This window comes from Hylobates moloch, unplaced genomic scaffold (genome assembly GCF_009828535.3).
Source record: "Hylobates moloch isolate HMO894 unplaced genomic scaffold, HMol_V3 SCAFFOLD_5, whole genome shotgun sequence".
Classification (NCBI taxonomy): domain Eukaryota; kingdom Metazoa; phylum Chordata; class Mammalia; order Primates; family Hylobatidae; genus Hylobates; species Hylobates moloch.
In genome coordinates, this window is record NW_026652280.1 from 24,714,310 (window position 1) to 24,733,741 (window position 19,432).

The following is a 19,432-nucleotide window of genomic DNA, read 5'->3' on the forward strand; positions in this document are numbered from 1 at the left end:
CCATTTTTAATGTGATACAAGTTCCATGCTAATATTGGTTTAATGTTCCCCACTCACCATACACTCAACTTCAGCACAGAAATAAAGTTGCTTTGAGTACAGAAAATAATTGATAAAAATGCATTTTTTATTTGAAAAGTGTGCAGATACAATCACTGAATACAATTCTCAACCATAGTATTCAAACCCAGACACCACAAAATCACTGGATGCTATGATTTCTGAAGCCACTAGAACTTTGGTACAACAAAATAATGACCTAACAGTGTGCGTCAGGAACCACAGTCTATTAAGGGGCATATAGAATAAAAACTCCATGTTTACAGTTTTAAGTTACATTCATAGCACTAGACAAAACAGATCTATGTAGGAGACAGACAAAATAATCAAACGTGCTTAGCCTAAAAATAAAGATAATATTACTTGAAGGTAAACTGTTTGGATACAATGAAGCACTTCAGTGTCATATTAGAACACCGTCTGCTTTTAACACACTAACTAAAGCAGGATAATTTTTTTTTAAAAAATAATTTCAGATATAATCAGTATCTCTTACAAGGCTGTGGACACAGAAGCCCTATTTGTACATGGAATATTTTGACCAAGTTGTAATATACTACCTAGAATTCATTGGTTTCTTTGAAATAAATACAAGACGATATACATATTTTGTCAATAATGAGATGTATTAAACATTTTCAATCAAATACAATGACTTCAAGTTGCCTGCCCATTTTTAGTTCTCAATACCTCTATTGTATGAAAATTAGTGTGTTTTCCCTGCTATGATACCTCTTTTCACATCAAGCAGTTTAAATTACAACTGTGGTTTTATATTAGATTTTAGTTTGTGAATAGTGTCTATTTATGAAATGGAACATAATTTACAAACCACTTTCTTATACATGTCTCCTTTCAGCCTGACATGAACTCTGTGAAGCACATATAAACACATACAGGGTTTATAAGCCCTATATGAGGATAAATCACTAAGCTATTTAATGACCTACTCATGGTCCCCAAGTTGTTCTTTCTGGCCACTTTCCTTTCTACAACACTAGGTGTTTTCGCAAAGAGCATTTGAAAACAAAATCACCTGAAAAAAGAGTAAAGATAAGCATATGTTATTACTTTTCTAGGAACAGAAACCATTTTGATATGCCAACAGACATAAAGACAGAAGCCACTGATTGAATAAGGAATCCATTAAGTTAAGGTCAGACATGCTTACTCCTACAGAATTTGCCAATAATCCTTGTAGACAAAGTCAGCTGAGGGATGTTAGCCATTACTTCCACAACCAGCTGGAAAGGAACCAGGGAAGATGATTTCTTTGTATATTTTTTTCTCAAAAGATGACAAAATAGTTCCACTATTTTGGCACTAATGTTTTTGCTTGTTAGTGATATTCTCTCTTTATAGGAAATGAGAAAACATCTCAACCATAGGCTGTTGATACAAAGAACTCTGCAGGAAAGCGTCTTTGTGATGGTACACCTTGAAAAGCTAATCAAGTGCTTTATGAAAATATCATAAATCTAATTTATAGAAAAATTAGATTTATATGCAATAAAAAAATGTCTCTAAGTGTACCACATTTTTATGCCAATAACGAAAGGTTTTCTGTTCAGATATTTTTACTAGTTTAGTTCTAAGGGCATAAACCTTTACTTGGTAGAAGAAAATGGACAAAAAAAAAAACCTGTCTGTTACTAGGTCTTTATTCGGACTCAAAATCGACCTTTGAAGTATGACCTTCTCCGGGTTCTGCTGTATTTAAGGGCACAATTTAAACAACTTTTAACTCTAATTATCTTTATAGTTCTTGCATGACAATGTCATTGTAGTTGGGTCTCCACCAAGAAATTCTAAGGCAATAAATTTATAAAATTCTCTATATATCCAACCAAAATTTGTATCAGTTCTACTTTATGAGACAAGCAGCTTCATGGATTTATGAAGCATTGAAACGACACTCATCCCAGATAATAGCTTATATCCATTTTCATGTATAAGAGCTCAGCACCTTCCCCAGAAATAAGCTGACATCACCTTGGTCAAAGATCCAGAAGAAAATGTAGCTCATGGTGAATTCTTAGACAACTTTTGCAAACATAGGCAGCATCTTGGCATCTTAAAAAATGATAAAGCTTTCTCTAAAATATTCAAATACACCAGACTCCTGTTAATGTCTTAAAGCTTGGTAGTAGAGAGGAAAAAACAACTCTTCTATCACTTTGGCAAATACCAGCTCTCAGATCTTCTTTATAAACAGTTGTTATGTATCTTAGGAAACCAGAGACTTGGAATATTATTTCTTTATAGTTGAGTTTTAGATTATAAATCCAAAATCCTTTATGAATGAGGATTTTTCCCTCAAACGTTTGGTGTAATATGCAATGAGGAAAGAATTATGTGCCCTTTTTAAATGAAGAGAGATGCAGAAAAATGAACAACCTGTTTCATGAACACAAGGTTATACACTATGATTAACTCACCACTGCACCAGTTGCACAATATTGCTTCTCTTTCTAACTGCTGCACTCACTCCACTGGTGAAGAGATAGACAGGCTTCATCAAATTTGTTGATTCCCAGTGTATTCAATTTGCAGCTTAAAGAACATCATATTGTGGCTATTATTTTTAATGTACTCATATCCTTCTCTACGGCAAGCGTCTCTTTCTTACAAAGGGGACAAGAAAAGGCTGATTAAAACTCTTGCTTGGTTCATCTACCTATACAGGTTGGCAAAGAACAATTTATAGTAGAAGGGTGACAAAGACACCTATCTGGTTAAAAGTAACAGATAAAATGTTTACTTTAGAAATAGCTGGTTTTGAATATTTTACAGGGCGATAGCTGATAATACGAAAATGATAGCAAATTGGATAAAGTGGTAACTCCCAAGTTTTAAAACTCTTATGGAGAGACCCACAGGCTCAACTCTTGGCGTTTAGTATTTTCTCTGCCAATCCTTGACTTCTTATCATCATCAGACCAAGACAATTATGTTCTCTGGATTATTTTTGATACATTTTTCAAAGGATTTTTCTTTTTCTACCCTAAAAGGTAAGCTTGTACCTAATCATAGCTAAGAGTATCAGGTAATGCCAACTTCATAAGAAGTAAGTGAGGAGACCAAGAGAAGGTGGTTAAACTCTCCAGATTCCAATAAAGTCCTTGCATCCCTTGCTGATAATATCAGAGGATCTTTAGCTGTGTTAGTGTCTCTGTGAGGGCTTCCTATGATATAACATTATAGGAAATCGGCTATGTGGTTGGAGACAAATTTGGTCACAGAGGTATCTGAGGCACTGAGTTAGAGCAATGTAAACATCAAACGAGTGTAAATACTCCAGAAATGGTTTCTATATCAGAAAGGAGCTTCATGTACATTTTCAACATTTCTCCTAAATACAATATGTTTTACTAAAGCACTGGGAGATACTTAGTAACAGGACATATCTTGGCTAAAATTACATGCTGTTGTGGGGTAAATTAGGGGATTTGGAAATCTTGAAAGTAATCTGTATACTTTATGGCACCAGATCAATTTGAAATTGTAAAATGAATTATACAGAACTATTAATCCTGAAATAATGAGAGAAGGAATTTCTAATAATGATTACATAAAATCTGGGGTCAGATGTCAAACTTTACGGAGAAAATTTTTTTAGATCAAGCATTTATTTATAAGTAGAACAATATTTGAAATCAATTTTGTCACTTCTCATTCCTCTTGAAATTATTACCCAATAATTGTTATTTTTACAGGAATAGTCTTGCAATTATGGGCATCATCAGCCTCTGCTTCATGCTACAGCTATCAAATAATGATCTTAAAACAGACCCTGAAAAAACACTCATTAAATAACTGACAGTGCCAGAATCTTGGCATAAGTAAACCAGTCACATAACTGAAAATGAATGGAAACAAAAAGACATATCAAAACAGAACACTTTTAGAGTTTTATAAAGGCTTCACATTCCCTATTAAGGAAATGCAGGGGACATTACAATTTGAATCCAAAGAAAAAATTGATATAATGACCACAAAATTCACCCAAATTTGCCACAGCAGTGGCAATATAACTTGTTCCTGCTCACTTTCCTTCTAAATGTTAGCTTACAGTTTTTTATCTTCATGGCACAGGCATTGAGATAATGAAGAGTATCCCAGAGGAAACACCACGGGAGGGAATACCCCAGCCACAACCCATCTTAGAACCTGTTGCGATGCTGCAGAAATCAGAGGAGCTGGCCAGTTAATGCTGAGAATTTCATCAGGGGCTAACAGCATGAAAGCTTTCAAATTATTAATATTTTGATTCATGGCACATTTATGGGTCTAGTCCATCCTAAGAACATTATAAAGAGACATTTCCTTGGATCTGTCTGTGTTTCTGAAATTGATTCAATACCAGATGGAAGTTCGTAGAGGGAAGCTGAATGATGGACTGGGATTTTTAGGGTCTTCAATGTGTATAACTTCACAAAAAATATGCACACAGTACGAAAAAAGTAGGTTTGATTGGAAAAAATTTATATGATGAGGAAACAGCCTGTCAAAAAATCACATGCTCATAATAAAAAAATGAAAATATATTGTCCTTATTTGGTAAAATTGACTGAAATAAATAATATTTTGATAGGAATGGCTTGTGTTTATCAGAAACTAAGATTAAAAATTAATGTAGTTATTTTAGACACAAGGACGGAATAGGCCAATGAAAAATAATTTTGTTATTATTTTTTAGAAAGAAAAGGAAGCTTTACATTAAAAAAAATACTGGCCAGTTTTTTGGTGAGATAAGATAGAGGTCCTTCCTACAACTCAACTATAGGTGTCTTGCCTTTGGCAAAATAAATCATACTGTAATAGAGAATGAGTTATTATCAATTTTTATGTGATTAATGACATGAAAATTCAGAGTGACCATAGAATTGATCCATAATTGTTCCAAAGTTATTGATCAACAAACTAACACACCTGCATTTCTACAATTGATTCAAAGTCAGGAATAGGTGAGATTTGGAGGGAAGAAATATGATTTAGAGTTTCCAGTACTTTTGTAAACTAAAAGGAAACCTGAAATAATTGTCACCTTTTGTTTCATATCACCATCATATTTTATCTAAAAAAAATTCAAGGCTAGTTTTCCTTGACTGCATTTTAAAAGAGATTTAATAAACCATAACTGTTAATTTCTCCTTGTGACTATTTTATCAACATGTGCAAAGAAAAAATGAAATGTGAAGCTGAACGCCAAACTGATTTCTAAAATTTTGTTTGAAATGGAAACCTCTGGAGTTCTCTTAAGTCAGCTCCTAATTGGCTTGAGTAAAATTTGGCTAAGTAACCCTTCCAGACATCTCTAACAGACACATTGAATTTCAGCTGTACAAATGCCAATTTCTCATACTTTCATTTTTTTCCCCAGGGTATTTGTCTTATACTTTGTCATTTACAGTCCTGTTCTTGTCAATGTGCTATTTATTGAGAATATAAAGATGGCATTATGACACTATCTCCTGCATTTTAACAGAAGTGTGACATTTACCTATTTGTAACCTTATCAGTAATTTATTCATTCTAGTACAGCTTATTGGGTGTACATAGTATATCATTCTTAATTAGCCAAATAGAATTCTTCATTGTGTATCCATTTTTAGCTAGTACGTTTTCCCCAATGCAAATCTAAAAGTATGCATCTGACTCAATATAAGAAGTAAATCCAATATTTTAGAAATTCTTCTTTCTGTGTTCTCCCTTTAGTGCCCACCCTTTTCTTCAATGTGACAGGTAACTTGTTCTGATTTAAAACTCACTGATATTTCTTCTTGTATATCGTCTTATATACTCATTTTCTCTATAAGAAAAACAAATTGAGTATCCATGATGATGAGATCACATTGGGAAATCTTTGATCTTGTTTGAAAGGGCCTCAGGGATAACTAGTCAATTCTTTTGAACACTGTTGACTATTCTGGTTTCTTAAAATAGATTTTCTGGCAGAAAAAGAAAGACATGCCATTGTGCATGGTTTACTTAACAACAATTGTGTGGCTTGTCATTGTTTTTAAAAGTAATATTTTGGTGGGGTTCTTGATGTTCAGTTTCTATGTAGAGTCTAGCAGACACATTTCTTCTCTGGTGGCTTTTCCCCATCCAACTTTCCAGAATTTCCACCATTGACGGTATCAGGGATTTGTGTCTTCTCCACACACTGTTCCATTCGCTTCATGATTAAGTCCAAGAGGGTTTCTACAGCTTTCTCCACATTCTGTCCAGTTGCTGCACTTGTTTCAAAATATGGTATGCTAGCATAGAAAGGATGGCAAATATTTTTGAGAGGAAGAAATCAGAACAGATACAGCAAGATGTACAAGTGAATCACACATGCAAAAACGGCTGGCTGAGAGATTGTGAAATAATTATGGTTTTGCTGGCTAAGTTGGAAAGCATCCTTGTTTTTTCCTCAGTGAGTAAAAATTGGTGAGCTCCTCTTTAGTATGATTATAACCAGTTTTATGGGCAAGGAAATTGACACAAGAGGTAGTCAGGAAGTTGAAGCAAAGGCATTATCACTGTTTAAAAAAATTAGGAGGGGAAAAATACCTTCTGATCAATAAAACTACTGACCAACGTTACTATTAAAATACTGCTTCCCTCCCACTCAATTATCTGGAAATCTGCTTTAAAAAATAGGTATGCATTGAATAAGGATATTCGTGTGGAAACAGTCAATGTTTATTTGGATTTAAAAGTTTCAAGAAGATGTGTAAATTGTACAGCTTTCAGGGAGAATTCTTCCATAAAAAATTGGCAGATATGATAAAACTACTTTAAATTAAAAAAATAATGACAGATTCTGCCACGGAAGTCAATTTACAATTACATGGGGTGTTGTTTCTGTTTTTTTTTTAAGCTGCCATTCAAGCTCAGCTGGGATAAAGACCACATTTTCATACCCATGTCAGGGATTATTTCTTGGAGTTTTACATCTATTGATTGAGAGGCAGAAGAATATAGTGTTTAAGAGCATGAGCTTTGATCTCAGACTGCCTGGATTGAGTTTAAGCTCTGCCTCTCACTAACTGCGTGGGATGGCCTTCCATCAGTTACTTAATCACTCTGTGACTCAATTCTTATATATAAAATGAGATAACTCTAGTTATGATGGGTTAAAATGATTTAATGTCTAGGAACTGTTGCTAGCACATTATAGGTATACAGTAAATGTTAGGTGCTCTTATTATTAATTCATTAATACATAACATATATCTCTCTGAAAGATCTTTTTAATCCACATGCTGTTCTTGGTTAAGGGGATTTCTTCTAATATCAATCTAATGTCTCTGCTTCATTTGCTGAACAGCAGTGTGCAAGTCACATGCCATCTCAGTGTAACTGACTTACCCATATTTGTCAGCCAGTTCCCGAGCTTGCCGTTCATTAACTTCCCTCTGGTCTGGTAGGTCTGCCTTGTTGCCAATTAATACTATATCTGGATTTTCACAATAAGCATTTGCTTGCAGTTGGCCTTGAAAAGAAAGCAGATGGAACCAGCAAGTTATTGATAAATAAGTGATGTCAAATGACTGCTCTTATTCCGGATTCCTGATGTAATTGCTTATCTGCAGTTTGGTTGCTTACTAGTTATATTGGCCAAGTTACTTCCTCTTCCCAGTCACAATGTGCTTATCTGTAAAATGGAGATAACATCTTACAAATTGCAGATCATGAAGGGGACTAATAATATATATGAAACACCTGTATCAATACCCAACATTTAGTAAATGTTAGGTGCTTTTATTATTAAGTAATTCATTAATACATCACATATATTCCTCTGAAAGATATTTTCAATCCATGTGCTATTCTTGGTTAAGGGGATTTCTTCTAATAATACAAATCAAGTTGCTAGCACATAGTAAGTGTTCAGTAAATACGGAATACATCCGGGGAAATGCTCCCTGAGATGCCCATAACTGCTTCACGCCATTTGTTCCTCAAATATAGATGGAGGTAAATAGAACATGATTTTTAAGTGGGTAAATTTGCTTTTTCCTTTAGGAAGTTGCTACCTTTCCTCTCCCTAACCTCCGAAGTGATGATCTATAGTGTGGAACATTTTTTAATCACTACAAATTCATGTAGAAACAATTTTTTTTTTTTTTTTTTTTTTTTTGAGACGGAGTCTCGCTCTGTCACCCAGGCTGGAGTGCAGTGGTGCAATCTCGGCTCACTGCAAGCTCCGCCTCCCGGGTTCACGCCATTCTCCTGCCTCAGCCTCTCCGAGTAGCTGGGACTACAGGCGCCCGCCACCACGCCCGGCTAATTTTTTGTATTTTTAGTAGAGACGGGGTTTCACCATGGTCTCGATCTCCTGACCTCGTGATCCACCCGCCTCGGCCTCCCAAAGTGCTGGGATTACAAGCGTGAGCCACCACGCCCAGCCTGTAGAAACAATTTTAAGACAAGTAATTTGTTTTTCTCTTTTCTCCAAAAGACACTATGTGTGGGGGGAGGGGGGAGGAGAGAGAGAGAGGAGGAAGGAAGGAAGGGAGGGAGGGAGGGAAGGAAGGAAGGGAGGGACGGAGGGAGGGAGGGAGGGACAGTTGGGGAGGGGAGAGCAGGGCAGGGCAGGGCAGGAAGGGAATGGTAAGAAAAAAAGGGAAAAAATATAAGAAACCTGTCAAGCTGTGTTTTTCAGGTTACAGAGGCTGCTCTAATGTCTATCATAAGGCATGCTGTGTGCTACCTTGCCGAGACTAGAGGAAGAAGACAAAGAAAGGCTTACCCTGTAACATCAATTACTTGGGTGTTAAAAATTACAGTGTTATTAGGCATGAAAATTAATTATCTTAAATCTCAGCAATATCCTTCTGGAGACATTTAAAAACAAGGGAGACTCTCATCTGCCTTGAAAAAGGATAAACAAACCATTCTCTGAAAGAATTTAGTAAGCTTATTATCTCCTTGTCTCCTCAGAATCTAATGCTACCACCAAAATTTGGGTAAGGAAATACAGTATTAAATGGAAATAAAGGACAGATCGTAAGATAAACATTCATTTGGAGAAGCAATTGTGAAAGTCAGAATTTGTTTCCCCATTAGTTACAAGGTTATTGAACCCACACTGAGAGTGGTTCTATATAATTATTATATATAATCATGAATTATATACAAAATATATTATCAATTTTGCATAATATGTAGTGATAAGAAATATATCTATTTTGAGCATCTACTCTGTGCCAGGCACTCACCCAGGCATGGCATATTGCATTGAAATAAAATGGAAAAGTCTACACTTTCATAAGAACTTACATTCTAGTGGTAGAAAGCATCAAAAACACAATCAAACCAAAAATACATCACATCATGTCAAGTGACGGCTGGAACTGAATGAACTCTAAAGCGTGTTGAGGGGATACAGAGTGATGAGTACTATTTCAGATGGGTTGGTCAGTCAAGAGACAAATAAGGTTTGGGTAAAACTTGAAGTGGGTGTAGAAGTGATATGGTTTAGATCTGTGTCTCACATTGAAATGTAATCACCAATGTTGGAGGTGGGGCCTAGTGGGAGGCAATTGGATCCTGGGGGATAATTTCTCATGAATGGTCTAGCACTATCCCCTGGTGCTGTTCTCATGATAGTGAGTTCTCATGAGGTCTGGTTATTTAGAAGTGTGTGGCACGTCCCCCTTTGCTCACTTGCTGCTTCTGCCATGTCAGATGTGCCTGCTCCCCCTTCACCTTCCACCATGATTGTAAGTTTCCTGAGGCCTCCCCAGAAGCCAAGAAGATGCCAGCAACATGCTTCCCACACAGCCTGCAGAACTATGAGCCAATTAAACCTCTTTGCTTTATAAATTACCCAGTCTCAGGAATTTCTTTACAGCAATGCAAGAATGAACTAACACAACAAGTAATCCAAAAAATACATAACACATTATCAGGTGATGGCCATGACCTATAAAGTGTGTTGAGGGGATACAGAGTGATGAGTACTACTTTAGATGAGGTAGGCAGTCAAGAAATAAATAAGGTTTGGCCAGAACTTCATGGGAATGAAGAAACTAGCACAGGGCTGTAAATGGGAGAAGAGAAAACAAGATAAAGGGAATGGCAAGCTTTTCATATTGGGAATAGCATGTGAGCCAGTTAGGCTGAAGGCTAGTGAGCCGGGCCCAAGTAAGAGGGAATTAAGGAGGAAGCCCAGACATCATCACAGTGACCTTGTAGGTAAGTGAAGGACTCTGGATCTTATTCTGGGTAAGATGGAAAGTTACAGAAGGACTTTGAGCAGAACAACATGATCTGGTTTTTAAAAAATACAACTCTAGCTACAGATGGCCCAGACAAATCTGGAAATGATAAGAGCAGCCGCATAGGACAACTCAGCTGTCCTGCTACTTGCATATCCTGCTAGGATCAAAATTCTTATTTGTAATAAAAAATACAAATGAAATATGCCCTTTATTGTGACATCAAGTAAAACATAAAGGAAAATTCCAATACTTCTCTCCTATGTTGATGTATGTCAATATGACTTTAGTAATTGATTAGGCAACATTTCAATTTGTATTATATCGAAGTTTCCACAGGGGCTGGAGATTTGTCTTTACATGGTTTCCTCACATTTGAACACTTTTTAAAAAGTAAAATTCCCAAGCGAGCTGACTGACTGGCATACTGTGCTGTGCCTCACCTTATCATCATGCGACTGGCCTGCTCTGGTTTCACGCCTAATTAACCCACTAGTGTTTAACACACCTTAAGTGCCAGTGTCCCCTTAGAAAATACTGCCGATTCTCCCTGTGATCTCTCCAGGTCAAATGTAGTAGCTCACTTAGTTTTAAGAAGTCCTTCAAGATTTACTGGAAAAGTGGAATTAATGGCCTTTCAATGACAATAATAAAGATCTTAAATACAAGTGGTGATAAAGCAACATAGGCTTCCTCTAAAAATACCAAAGGAAAATACGATTCCAAGCTACCTAGGGTGGTCCACATAAAGGCTACCACTTTGAAGGTGACACAGTGACACAAGCGACACTAAACTCATGACTTTGAAAGTTAGTCTGTGGTACCCAGTCTGGTTTCATCTTGCAAGACCACCAAGCACCTAGGGCAGTTGGGTCCCAAAGCGGCCAATGCACATTACTCAGTCCCACTTACTCATCCAGTTTCTGACATTTAAGAAGCTCTGTTGACTGGTGAGGTCAAACATTAATAAGAAGCCCATGGCATCTCTGAAAAACGCAGTGGTGAGACTCCGGAACCTGCCGAGGAAACACAGTGGGTAGTTCTGAAAGTTAGTCCACGTATCTTTGACAACAACACAAACAACAGTTTCCCTTTCAGGTATGAATTCTCCGTGGCTGGCCCTTATGGAATATGTTAGGGAAATGGGAATGTGGGCAGGGAAATTGCTGAAGAACCAAGGGAGAAGATTTGGTTGTAGATTTTTTTTTTTTTTAAGACCACTTCCTGGCTTTCTGATCTCACAGCACTTTATACACACAGTTTGTAACATTCAATCACGGATTTGCTTACACAGCTTCTTGGAATCTTTTTGGCTCGTGGGCATTTTGTGGTCCACAATTAAAATGTAAAGCACTTTAGAGTGGGGACTTTAACTTATACTTTCCATCTTTCTTGTCGGTGCCCAGAAGAAAGCTTGGCACACAGTAGCCTGAAAATGAATGCCTGTGATGATATGAAGGAAACCGCAACTTGTTAGCTACAGGAATTGGAATTCTTTTATAAGGAAAAATATTGATGACAAAACTCTTTTTAAAAAGCACTGTTCAGGGGTAAAACTGAGCTTCAGGTTGGCATCTAGGATTCACGTGGAAAAGGAAGATGATTGGAGGACTGAGTGGGGGTCAGGACAGAAAAGAGACATAGTCATTGAGGAAAGAAGGAAAGAACTCTCATTTCTAATCAAGATTTTAGAGAATTTGCTCTTTCGTGTGCAATGCAAAGTTTTCCCTACCTGGTCAGCTTTCCACGCCCCCACCCCCGACCCCAGCCACCACCAACCATCTTTAGTGAAGTTAAAGATGTGCTGAGATTCACTTCAATAAGAGCAATGGGCAAAACCAGAGACCACATATAGGGACGAGAGAAGGTTTTGAATTTGGCAATGGGTTTTTAGAAAGGCATGTAACTTTGAACTAGAGATATCACTTCCTATCCTAAATGTTCTTCTAATTTTCGGTCTCCAATTTTAGCCTATTTGTAGAACCTTTGTGTTGGTTTCCTCAGAGGTCTATTCTTGACCCCTCTCACTCTATATACATTGACTGGATAATCTTATCCACTTCCCTGGCTCATTTGTAGCCTGTGTGTTGAGAAGCCCAAAATTAGAGATCTAGAGATTCCCTGCCTTTCACGTTAGATGCCTAATTACTTGTTGGATACTTCCACCTGGAGGAAACTCAGGCATCTCCAACTTCATACATCCAAAACCAAACTGGCCACTCTTCCTAATTTCTTTTTCTGTTTATGACATCACCATCCTTCTGGTTGCCATGATCCCTTCCTCCTTCACCTGGTGTCTACAGTTAACACACATCTTTTGACCTTCTCATTTCTGGCCATCTACTCTGCCACTACTCTACTTCCAAACCCATTCTCTCTCACCTGGACAACTTCAACAGCCTTCTGACTAGGCTTCCTGTGTCCAGTTTTGTTTGGGACCCTACTCCTATCACCACTCCATTTCTTCTCATAGATTATATCAATGCTCTACTAACGACATTTTAATGATTAGACATCAGTCGTAAGGTAATGCACAGACGCCTTACAAAGCTGGCAAGGCTCTGCAGGAAGTGATCTTTGTTCATCTATCCAGCTTCATCCCTTTGACTACCCACAGAGATGCTGATCTTCTTTTAGTTCTTAGGAAGTTCACTCTGCTCCCCTGGGCTTTCACACATGCTGGTGTTTCTGTGGTTTACTTTGTCTTAGTGCTTCCTTTTCTTCCTACCCCTTCATTGAGCCTGGATAGCACTCACTCGTACATTGTGCATGAGCAAATACATAATGGTACCAGATGAAATATCACTTCCCCAAGGGGCCTTCCCAACACTGCATGTGGGCTATGGGCTCCTCCTGGTGGGCCTGCCCATGTCTTTGTTTTCCTGTTAGTATCCTAGGCTCCATTGCAATTGTTTATTCACCCAAATTCTACCCTAGACTGTAAGCTCCAAGGGGAAGGGAGCTGTGTTTCTAACTTGCTATCCATCATATTTTCCTGGCTCAGAACATGGTATTTGCTCACTAAATATTTGTGAAGTTAAACAGTGCAAGCGAAAGAAACAAACAGTAAAAGATATACAATTATTAAATATTTTAAATGACTGCAACAGAGAATGATACTTTTCATACCAAAAGATGGGAGAAGAGATATTTTCACTGCTATTTATTTCCAAAGTAGGATTTGTTTGTAGGGCATCATCATGATCTAAAAATGTAGAGCAGAAATACCAAAAAAATTTATTCAATTTTTTCTTGTGGATTTCTTTCTACCATTCCTTGGAAGCCCACAGAGATTATAGTGCTTTGGTTGAATAGTTCTCCCTTTTTGGAAAGTAGCTGTACCCACAAAATTGTCTCCTACTCGACCATAATTGTGTCATGCCAGGAAAACTGTTCTTTGTTCTCTCCTTAAGTGTGTGTGTCTCATTTGAGGACAAAACTGTGTGTTATTCCCTCTCATTGCCCAGAGCGTATGACAAAGTTATTCAAAAACATGCTTGCCATAGTGATCTGATTGGGGCAAACAATTTCTCCTCCACAGCGGCATGGATAGTACATGCCTTGTTCCAGAGCAGTAACAGACATCCTGCTCTATTCTATCCAGTATCCCCCACGGGGAGACAAGTAATTCATTTCCAGCCTCCCCCACCCATCTCATTCTGTCTATTGAGTCAGCAGGGTGGAGGAACCACTGAAACCACGTTCCAAAGAGTTAAAGAAACCAATGACGAACAGAAATTGGGTTTGCAGGATGGGAGATAAAGAAGAAAATAACTTGCTGAAACACTGAAACTCCCTCTGCTTATGAGATAAGAGAACTGGCTGAAATCGACTGGAACCAATATGGCCGACTGGAATCTGTACAGAATGAGCTTGCTAATGTCACAGCCTGAATTTCTACCACATGTTTCATACTAACTCCCCTTGAATTTCCACATGTGATCCCTGAGATAGAATGCAGAGATAAGTGCCCATGTCCAAGGACTTTCCAGCCCTCCACTTTAGAACCCACCCCTGCCCCAACCTTTACTAATAAAAATACTGCTTCAAAAAGTCAGAACAAAAAGACAGATTTGAGCTTGACACTCCTGTCTCCCTGCAAGTCGATTTGCAATAAAACCTTTCTTTTTCTCAAAATCCAGTGTCATAGTATTGGCTTCTAGTGCATTGAGCGATGACCCCCTTTTGCTCCAGAACACTAGGATCACAGAAGAAACAGACCCCAAAGCCACATTATCACTCCTCCCCCTCACTGGGAATGAAGTCTGTGCCCTGTATCCTTTAAGTTTTCTTAAGGGCCATGTGATTTTTCTCTTCCTTCCCATGATGTGACTTCTATCAATACCCATTATCTTACATGGATTGCACAGCCAGATGTCCTTAGGCACAGGGCTGAGGTGTGAGGCATTGTTTATCTTGTTGCTTAGCTACACCTTATATATACACAGAATGCAAAATTCTCAAGGGATGAATAACCCAAGTGTTCTGAAGGCTGCCCTGAGTATTCCCCATTTCCCCCATAGAGCAGCTGCCTTCAGGGGACAGACAGAGAAGGCTGCCATCATGCAAGGCTGACATATCATGTGCGAGGACATATGGGAACCACATTTTCTCATATTACTTCTTCAAAAATGAATTAAAGTGCTCTATAAAACATACATCTTTGTGACAACAAAACTGACATATGAACAGAGATTCTTGTGAGGAATGGCTTCAGAGGAACCAGCAGTGTTGAAGGGTGTGTGTAAATGGAATTCACAGTCAAAAAAGCCAACAGAGAGGGCCCAGCACCTCTCCTGGCGTTTACACTCGCTGAAAGCGAGAACACTTTGGATGCATTTCAAAGACGGAAGTGTTTACAAGCATAAGCATTCTAAGACATACGATGCAGGATTTGGAGGTATGTGCCTTCTAAATATCCTCTCTGCCAATTTTTTGCCACTTTTAATTTAATCTGATATTGAAAAGCTTCATTAGCTTGGGGTCTTTTGCACTTTGAAATCTTGGATCCTTTTTTTTTTTTCCATCTAACAGTGGAATAATACCTCCAGCTCTAAGGAATTAACACTACTGTCTACTGAGTATTAGCTTGGACACTGTACCAGAGACAATGCTGAAAAGCCAGGCAAGATCTCCACACCTGTAAAGATGACAATTTTGTTGGAGTGAGAAGGCCCCAAGTGAATCAGTGAACAACAGTTAAAGATACAAATAGAATGTTCATTCTATGACAAGGTGGCATATAATTATTTAGACCTTAAGGGTGAAATAACTGGTGTCTGCAGTAGTTCAGAGGAAAAGTGGGAGTTTGTTTCAGCTGGGATGTTCAGACAGGCTTCATAGAAAAGACGAAATATGAGCTAGGCCTGGTACAAGGAGAGGATCAGAAAAAATGGGAAGAGAGTAAAATATTATAGCTGGAGGGCAATTGTTTACGATCAAAGTCTGAAAGGACAAAGCCAGTCACACAGCATGGGACAAAGAGGCTGTGTTGAAATAACGGAGAGACTAGGAAGATCTTAACACCCTTTCTTCAACTCCCTCTTCAAGTAGCGCTTATAACGGCATTAATTTCCCATCTTCATTCAATTAAATTCTGGAGAATCTTTTTTTCTTCTAAAAAGTGCAAAGACAGTGCATGGTAAGAATCTTCAGAGAAATTTTTGAAAGTCTGATTTTTGAAATTCATACCAACTGCACAGTGCTACTGTGATTAATTAATTACGAATCATTTATTTTTATTTCTGGATACAAATGTCTATTTTGAAACCAGGAGAAGAGTTGCATATTATTTGTTTTTCAAGTTCACATACAGCATTAATTTTAAAGTAAGTTTTTCTAAGCTATGTGTAGCTACAAATAAAGCAATTTACTATTACCGCTCTTGTCCTGCAGTGTCCCAAAGCTGAAGATGCACTTTAAATGCTTTCCCTGAAGATCCATTTGGTCCTTGTGCATTATAAACCTGAAAGATACAATGTTCATTAGTTGAGATTGCTTTGGATTTTGTCAACACTCAAATTCTTTGGGTTCACTCAGCATGTTTTTTCTCAATTACTATAATCAAAGTTCATAGTGCAGAATAAATATTTGCTTTATTTTTTTCCAGAATTATCACATGTACTCTCACTTTTAAATGTCAAGTGCAAGTATGATTTTCAACACAGTTTAGGCATATTGCAAACTTAAATTAGACACCTTCTGTCATTTCCTCATGAGGCAGCAAACATCAGATTTAGGACCCAAGTTCTAGGTTCAAATACAAACTCTTCATTTAACCTCTTTGAGTCTTATTTTCTTATCTCTAAATTGAGACCCATAACCCCTTCCTGATTTACAGAGTTACTTCAAACTGCAAACTTCAGTGAAATCACAGATGTTAAAGCATTTTTTTAAAATCAGTAAAGTGCTTTACAAATACCTGAATATCTTTTACTGTGAAATGAACTTTCAAAATGACTTAGCCATGAAATATGCACAGACTTTCTCAATAAGTTGACACAGGACATTTCAAGCCTTTCTTCACTAGTCATTTAGTCAAAGGCTCTTTTTAGGTAAGTTTAATTTTTTTTAAAAAAATTCTGGCCTTTTTATTGTTTAAGCAAAGCCTAAAAGATTTAATATTTACTCAGTTTCCTTAAGTATAGTTTAGTGAATACGTTTTAAAGGGAAAATTCTGCAAGGACATGTACCCAGATACTGGAAAGGAGAGAAGGCAGGAAAACCCTGAATGGGTTGTCAGGGAGTTTGCTAAGCCTATACAACCATGTATTGACTTTCAGATCAGGTCCAGCACATTATAAAAAACCGTGATTCAACTTCCCAGGCAAGGGCTTCCAGTTACCATTTCTTTTGTTTTCTTTCCCAATTCTCAAGGAATGAGTAGATTTGTGACATCAACTGGAAGCCACAGCCATCTTGGCAATCAAGAATACCCAGGGTGGCAGTAAATCTGGCCTAGCTTCTGTGCCTATGCTACACATCTCACATGTCACAATATCCTTATTCCTGTCAATAGCGTCTAGCATAGGAGAAGGAAGTGGTTGTGATTCTCACTTAAACTCTCTTATCTTGGAAAATAGCATGATTGGTCTCACATTCTGTTCATAAGAAGCCAGTGATTGATGGCTGAGTCTACACATAAATAAAAATGCAGCAAGAGCTTACAAAGCTCATGTTCCAGATATTTGCCAATCATACTTTTAACTTCTTTCTTAAGAGTGGGGAAACGATCACTTGCCCTCATTGAGGACTTTAACTCAGATCAGAGTTAATGTTTTTAGATTCTAATTATTCAAGTTTTGAAAGATTTCTTAAGAATTTGTAGAAAACACACTATGCAAATCAGTAAAATATTGATTTGGACTGCCTTGTATACTTTGGGAGATGAGAGAGTGCCACTTAATACTTTTCTAGGAAAATGTTATTTATAGTTGAAAAGTAGTAAATAATATTCTAAAATAAATTAAAATGACAGGTTATGAATTTCATGTGACAAAAGACAGACTCCAATGCAATAAACATAGCTCCTTGATTCTTATTTTATATAGGGGGATGAGTGACAAGGTTAGCAGTACGATTAAAAACTCACCACACGTTTTTCCCGAAAGTCTATTCCTACTGTAGTGATGAATTTGGGATTGAATTTATTATCTGTGTATCTATAAAGAAATGTTGTCTTCCCCACCCCTGAATCCCCGAGGGCCAGGAGTTTGATCAGATAATCATAGTCTCCATCGGTCATAGTGATGGTCTTGGTAGGTCTGTATAGGAGAGGGAAAACAAGTATGTTTTGATTAAAGTTGATTTTCCTTTGCTTTATATCAAAATATAACATAAATTTAATTTTCAGGGTTAAAAAGTTGAATACCTCTATTCTGCCATATTTGAAATTAACTTGATCAAAGCAGCTTTAGGGGTGAAGGCACATCTAACGTTTTACTCAGTACAAATCTTTTTACCTCATATCACCTAATATGCAAAATATGAAAAATATGCAAAATATCAATTGCCACAGTGTATTAGTCTGTTCTCATGCTGCTGTAAAGAACTGCCTGACATTGGATAGTTCATAAAGGAATGAGTTTTGACTCACAATTCCACATGGCTGGGGAGGCCTCAAGAAACTTACAATCATTGCGGAAGGAACCTCTTCACAGGGTGGCAGGAGAGAGAATGAGAGCTGAGCAAAGGGGGAGGCCCCTTATAAAACCATCAGATCTTGTGAGAACTCACTATCATGAAAAAACATGAGCAGCATGGGGATAAACACCCCCAGGATTAAATTACCTCCCACTGTGTCCCTCCCATGAAACATGGGGATTATGGGAACCACAATTCAAGATGACATTTGGGTAGGGACACAGCCAAACCACATCACACAGCAATAGTAGAACTTAAAGTAAAAGGTCATAGACTTGTGTTTTAAAACCAGTGCATTTGGGATTAAGAGGATGGTATTAGGAAGAGGAGAGAGTCACATGGAACAGAAAACCCAGTCCAAGATGATGGAGATATCCTACAGAGAGACATCACTTATAGATAGAAAATGGAATAAAAAAGCAGAGGGATAAGTTTTGCATCTATCCATGCAGGATGAGCCTTCTATATAATTTGTACATAAATTATTCCTTTTTAATTTAAAACATTTAACAACTGACATGACAAGCTTTAATCCTGTACTGGTAACACCGAGAATACCAGGACACGTATTTGAATAACACAATTACCTACTTGGTGAAATCTCCACTCTTGAGTTGAGCAAAATAATTTGCTGCTCAGTACAACTTCCTGAATCATGGGCTATATTAATTGAAATGGGTTTGTCATATTTCATGTAAAGGAAGGCCTATGGAGATTTTTCTAGAATGCAAAGGTTTATCTCAGTATTATGTGACAGGGAGGAAGACTTCCCCACCTCTGAAGATCCAGAAGACACTGTATTCTTGAAGCATTCTGGGGTAATTAAAATTAAATTTCAACAACAGCCTATTCTATGAACATGATATGGTTAGGCTTTGTGTCCCCACCCAAATCTCATCTTGAATTTTAACCCCCATAATCCCCACATGACAAGGGAGAGACCAGGTGGAGGTAATTGAATCATGGGGGTGGTTTCCCCCATGCTGTTCTCATGATAGTGAGTGAGTTCTCAT

The 19,432-nt window shown here is 37.6% G+C and overlaps 1 protein-coding gene across 3 annotated transcripts in view; it reads right to left on the reverse strand.

Moving 5' to 3' along the window:
• Positions 1-211: 211 nt before the first annotated feature.
• The window catches only part of RAB27B (RAB27B, member RAS oncogene family), a 183,667-nt gene continuing 164,446 nt past the window's right edge, over positions 212-19,432 (reverse strand). For 2 of the 3 annotated variants that reach the window (XM_058438315.1, XM_058438314.1), the window contains 5 exons: positions 17,869-18,040; positions 16,157-16,242; positions 11,190-11,293; positions 7,423-7,546; positions 6,035-6,323 (listed from right to left, as the gene is read on the reverse strand). In XM_058438315.1, coding sequence (XP_058294298.1) covers positions 6,134-6,323; positions 7,423-7,546; positions 11,190-11,293; positions 16,157-16,242; positions 17,869-18,021 — 657 coding nt within the window. In that variant the 5' untranslated portion in view covers positions 18,022-18,040 and the 3' untranslated portion in view covers positions 6,035-6,133. Of the gene's footprint in view, positions 1,097-2,498; positions 2,553-6,034; positions 6,324-7,422; positions 7,547-11,189; positions 11,294-16,156; positions 16,243-17,868; positions 18,041-19,432 lie in introns of those variants that run through there. The other variant, XM_058438316.1, reaches the window with a different exon arrangement.